This window comes from Nematolebias whitei, chromosome 3 (assembly GCF_014905685.2).
Source record: "Nematolebias whitei isolate Nwh7 chromosome 3, NemWhi1, whole genome shotgun sequence".
Lineage (NCBI taxonomy): Eukaryota > Metazoa > Chordata > Actinopteri > Cyprinodontiformes > Rivulidae > Nematolebias > Nematolebias whitei.
Window position 1 is genome coordinate 27,616,773 of NC_056500.1, and position 4,372 is coordinate 27,621,144.

General features: G+C 43.0%; 1 protein-coding gene across 1 annotated transcript in view; it reads left to right on the forward strand.

The window, feature by feature from the left end:
• LOC119407446 (zinc finger protein GLIS1) overlaps positions 1-4,372 on the forward strand; it is a 105,206-nt gene that overhangs the window by 89,545 nt on the left and 11,289 nt on the right. The window contains exon 7 of the mRNA XM_037674271.1: positions 2,146-2,311. Within this exon, the coding sequence (XP_037530199.1) occupies positions 2,146-2,311 (166 nt within the window). The remainder of the gene's footprint in view (positions 1-2,145; positions 2,312-4,372) is intronic.

The following is a 4,372-nucleotide window of genomic DNA, read 5'->3' on the forward strand; positions in this document are numbered from 1 at the left end:
TTTTAAAAAATGAGCGCTGCTAAAGGGAAGCAAAGATGCTGCAAGCTTCAGGTTGGCATCCAATTTGCACGAGTTTCACTTAGTTTGAGTGCTAATGGGAGGCATGAACGAAATGGGGCAAAGTGGGCAGGCATCCAGTCATTAGCACTTGTAAAGCAGAGAGTGAGTCACGCTTCCAGTCAGAGCTAACTTATTTTCCTGTTCACCAGTTATAGGTCTGCTCTTATTCTCACGTCTGCAGCAGGGCTTACGAGAAACCCCTCTCTGCTTTATAGAGGATGATTACAGTGTTTCCTGATGAAGCTGAATAACACCGAGGGTTACATGCCCCTGCTGTTATGCTTATTGGTCAATATAACTCTCCACCTCTCTTTCAGGCTCATTCAGAAAAGTTTTTAATTCAAAACACCTTCAGAACGAACCGTCTACCTACCTATACTGTAAATTGCAGTATCAGATCTTCTTGTTTCCTCCCCCCAAAAGCAGCTAGTGATAAAATTGAAGCAATCAGAGCCATTATTTGTCGACTGTTTTACCGGTGCAGTTGCAGATGTTGGGGCTAAAGGGGAAAACATTTAAGGGCTGTGATTGATGATTTGGGGATAATGAATCAAGCTTGTAACCATTTCAGAGCACTGTCACAGGCCTCGGCATGCTTCCACTTGAGAACAGCTGGGTCTGGAAACAGCAAAACAGGGAGCAGTTTTCCTCATGCTTCCATCTCCTCCTGTCTTCTCTTGTTGCTGGTTCACTGCCACAAATGGTTAGAGCGTTGTTGTTTTCTGGAAGGCAATCAAGGATATGCACAAAGCAGAAGATGGAAAATGTAACATTTATGCTGATAGGAGTGAAAAAGATGATCAAGTGGAGTCTCCTCTAACAAGACTTGATGTCAGCAATGTGAGGTTCTTGACTGAACGAGCCCCGGGAGCAACATTTTTAAAATCTTGTGAAATTTAATCACTGGAAACTGTCATTTTTGAAAGGTTAGACACATTGGAGAGAAAATATGTAGAGTAAAACGTACAAGGAAATCTCCATAGACCACTTACAGTATCTGTGGTAAGAAAGGAAAAGTATTTATTTTCTATTTTAGAAAATCAGCTTAAGCAAAAATGGCCACTGTTCATGGGTTTTAACATCTCAATTTTTTCCTTTAAAACAAACATCTTTGGGTTTAAAACCGCCGGCCAAAGGAAACAAGCAGATTTCAATGTGTCACTTTGGGATTTTAACAAACTGTTCACAAAAGAAATTTGATAGTGACAGTTCAAAACGGCCTGCTTATTTTTCCTACTATTTAAACTTGAAACAGAAAAAGAGCTGACTATTAAAATATATACAATAAGATAAATCTAAAATACACAGATCACCCTATTTTTCTCACTTTTTCAGTCCAAGCTCAGGTCCACTGAGGCTTCTTCACAATATTGTAGTCTTAGCTGTTCCCAGGGTGCCTACATAGCTGCCCACTGCTCCACCTGGGTGTGTATCATGTGTGATGGGGTAAATGCAGAGTTAATATTACAGAGTGCACAATTTTGTCATTGTATGAGAACATATAACGATGACAACACAGCACTTTCTTTCTTCTTCTAATGGTAGGGGGTGCATTGAAGCCTCTCGCATAGGCAGTTTACAAATCTGAAAAGACATCACATATGTAGAAAATAATTTATGGGATTTAGAACAACATAGGCTTTTTCCAGACTCTTTTTCAAAGAAGGTCATGCATATTTCAGCAAGACAATGTTAAACTGAAAACTGCATCCATTACCAAAGCTGGGCTCATAGTCTGGATGATAAACTGGCCTGCCTCTATTTTACATCAGATATTAATCTTTTTAATGCCCTTCTGTTTATGTTTAGTGTACAAAGACCTGTAACATGTTAGTTTATTTTTGTATAATAGGAAAAGGCCAAAGCAGGTCAGTCCCTGTTGGCAGCACAAACAATGTATCTTAAATTACAAGCAGAGCAAAGAAAGAATGTTTTATTTCACAAATCTCTCTGATTGGAAGATGGTTGTCAAAACAAAACCTTGTTACCATAAAATGGCTTTTAATTTGCTCAAAGGAAAAACAGAGCACATGGCCCTTGAGTTCATTTGGCACATTTATCGAATTAGCTTTGTTTGTCTTTCAGGCCTGTACGCTGGCTCCAGCACCCCCCACCATGGCGCTTCAGTAGAGCTCCTGTCTCCTACCCCCAACCCAGCCTCCGTCTCCGACCTGCCAACCCGGCAGCTTCGAGTTGATCGAGACCTGGGCAGCCCTCATCACCTGCCTGTCATGGATGGCGTAAGGGACAGGTGAGTCCTGTATGTGAAATAAGATGTTACATGCTCAGCTTCTCATGGTCACTAAAGAGGGTGGGACAGTAAGAAAAGAGTCAGGAGGTGCGGGAAGTAAAAAACAAACCTGTGATAAGTGTTTGCACTAATTAATGACAGAGAAGTATTCATTCTTCCATCCATTCTCTTCCACTTATCCGGGGTCGGGTCGTGGGGGTAGCAGCCTAAGTACCATACCATACCATTTTATTTATAGAGCACTTAAAACAGTGACAAGGCCAACCAAAGTGCTGTACAGACAGAACAACAGGTAACGCACAAAGCAATATACAAAATGAAGTAAATCAGAAATATAGACATAAAAACGGGTTTTTAAACGGGACTTGAAAACCGAGAGGGAGGGGGCCTGTCTGACAAGCAGAGGTAACTCGTTCCAAAGTCTTAGTCCTGCTACAGAGAAGGCCCTGTCGTAGGGAGGCCCAGACTTCCCTCTCCCAAGCCATTTGGTCCAGCTCCTCCAGGGGAATCCCGAGGCGTTCACAGGCCAGCCGAGAAACATAGTTCCTCCAGCGTGTCCTGGGTCTTCCTCTGGGTCTCCTCCTGATGGGACGTATCCGGATCACCTCACCAGGGAGGCGTCCAGGAGGCATTCTAAACAGATGCCCGAGTCATCTCAACTGGCTCCTCTCGATGTGGAGAAGCAGCGGCTCTACTCTGAGTCTCTCCCGGATGACCAAGCTTCTCACACTATCTCTAAGGGAGAGTCCAGACACCCTGTGGAGAAAACTCATTTCGGTCACCTGTATCTCTGATCTAGTTCTTTCGGTCACAACACAAAGCTCATGACCATAGATGAGGGTAGGAATGTAGATCGACCGGTAAATTGAGAGCTTCGCCTTTTCACTCACCTCTCTCTTCACTTCTCTTCCTCTGTACAGCGCCTGCTTCACTGACAAAACTGCATCTATCTACCTATCGATCTCACGCTCTATTTTTCCCCTCATTCGTGAACAAGACCCTGAGATACTTAAAATCCTCCACTTGGGGCAGGACCTCCTCCCCGACCTGGACAGGACACTCTACCCTTTTCCGGCTCAAGACCATGGCCTCGGATTTGGAGAAACTGATCCCCATCACGGCCGCGTCACACTCGGCTGCAAACCGCTCCAGCAAATGCTGTAGATCACGATCTGATGAAGCCAATAGGACCACATCATCTGCAAAAAACAGAGAAGCTAAGGCCACCAAAACGGATCCCCTCAACACCTTGGCTGCACCTAGAAATTCTGTCCATAAAAGTTATGAACAGAATCGGTGACAAGGGCAACCTTGGCGGAGTCCAACTCTCACTGGGAACGAGCCCGACTTACAGCCGGCAATGCGGACCAGGCACTGGTCAGTTTGTTTAATTACGTCGCTCCAGATACAAACACTTGCATGGAATTTAAAAATCACCGGTCAGTGCCTGGTCAGGGACCTAACATCCCATATCAAAGGGGTCTGATACCCCATACTCCTGGAGTACACCAAAAATGCATTAGGTACCCAGCTTCGTATTACTTTGGTACTAGAATTAGTTGAATGTCCATCCGTCTGTCTGTCCATTCATCATCTTTATCCTTTTCTTTCTTTCCGGGTCATGGGAGAGCTGGAGTCTATCTCCAGCAGTCACTGTGAGAGGCAGGGTACACTGGACAGATCTCAAGTGAATGCGATTCCAGTTTTCTTCATAATGCGTTTTAAATTATATTGGTCAGCCTTATTGTTGAGATAATGGTTTATTAGCTCACTTCCTGATTTATTTATGCAACTTTCTGACTCAGAGTTATCATTCTCCAAACGAAGTGTTCAGAGAAATGTTGAAAATTTCAATTTTTTTAAAACATACTAGAGGCAGATTTCTTTTTAAAGCAGGAGGTAATTTTGTGCATCTATAGAAGATTTTGAATTTTAGGCATCAAACTAAGAAGTTGTACTATCATACAGCAAGTTATACAATAAATAGAGAATCAACATGAATGTATAGATAGGTAGATATATATATATATATATACACACACACACACATGTAGGAGGGAG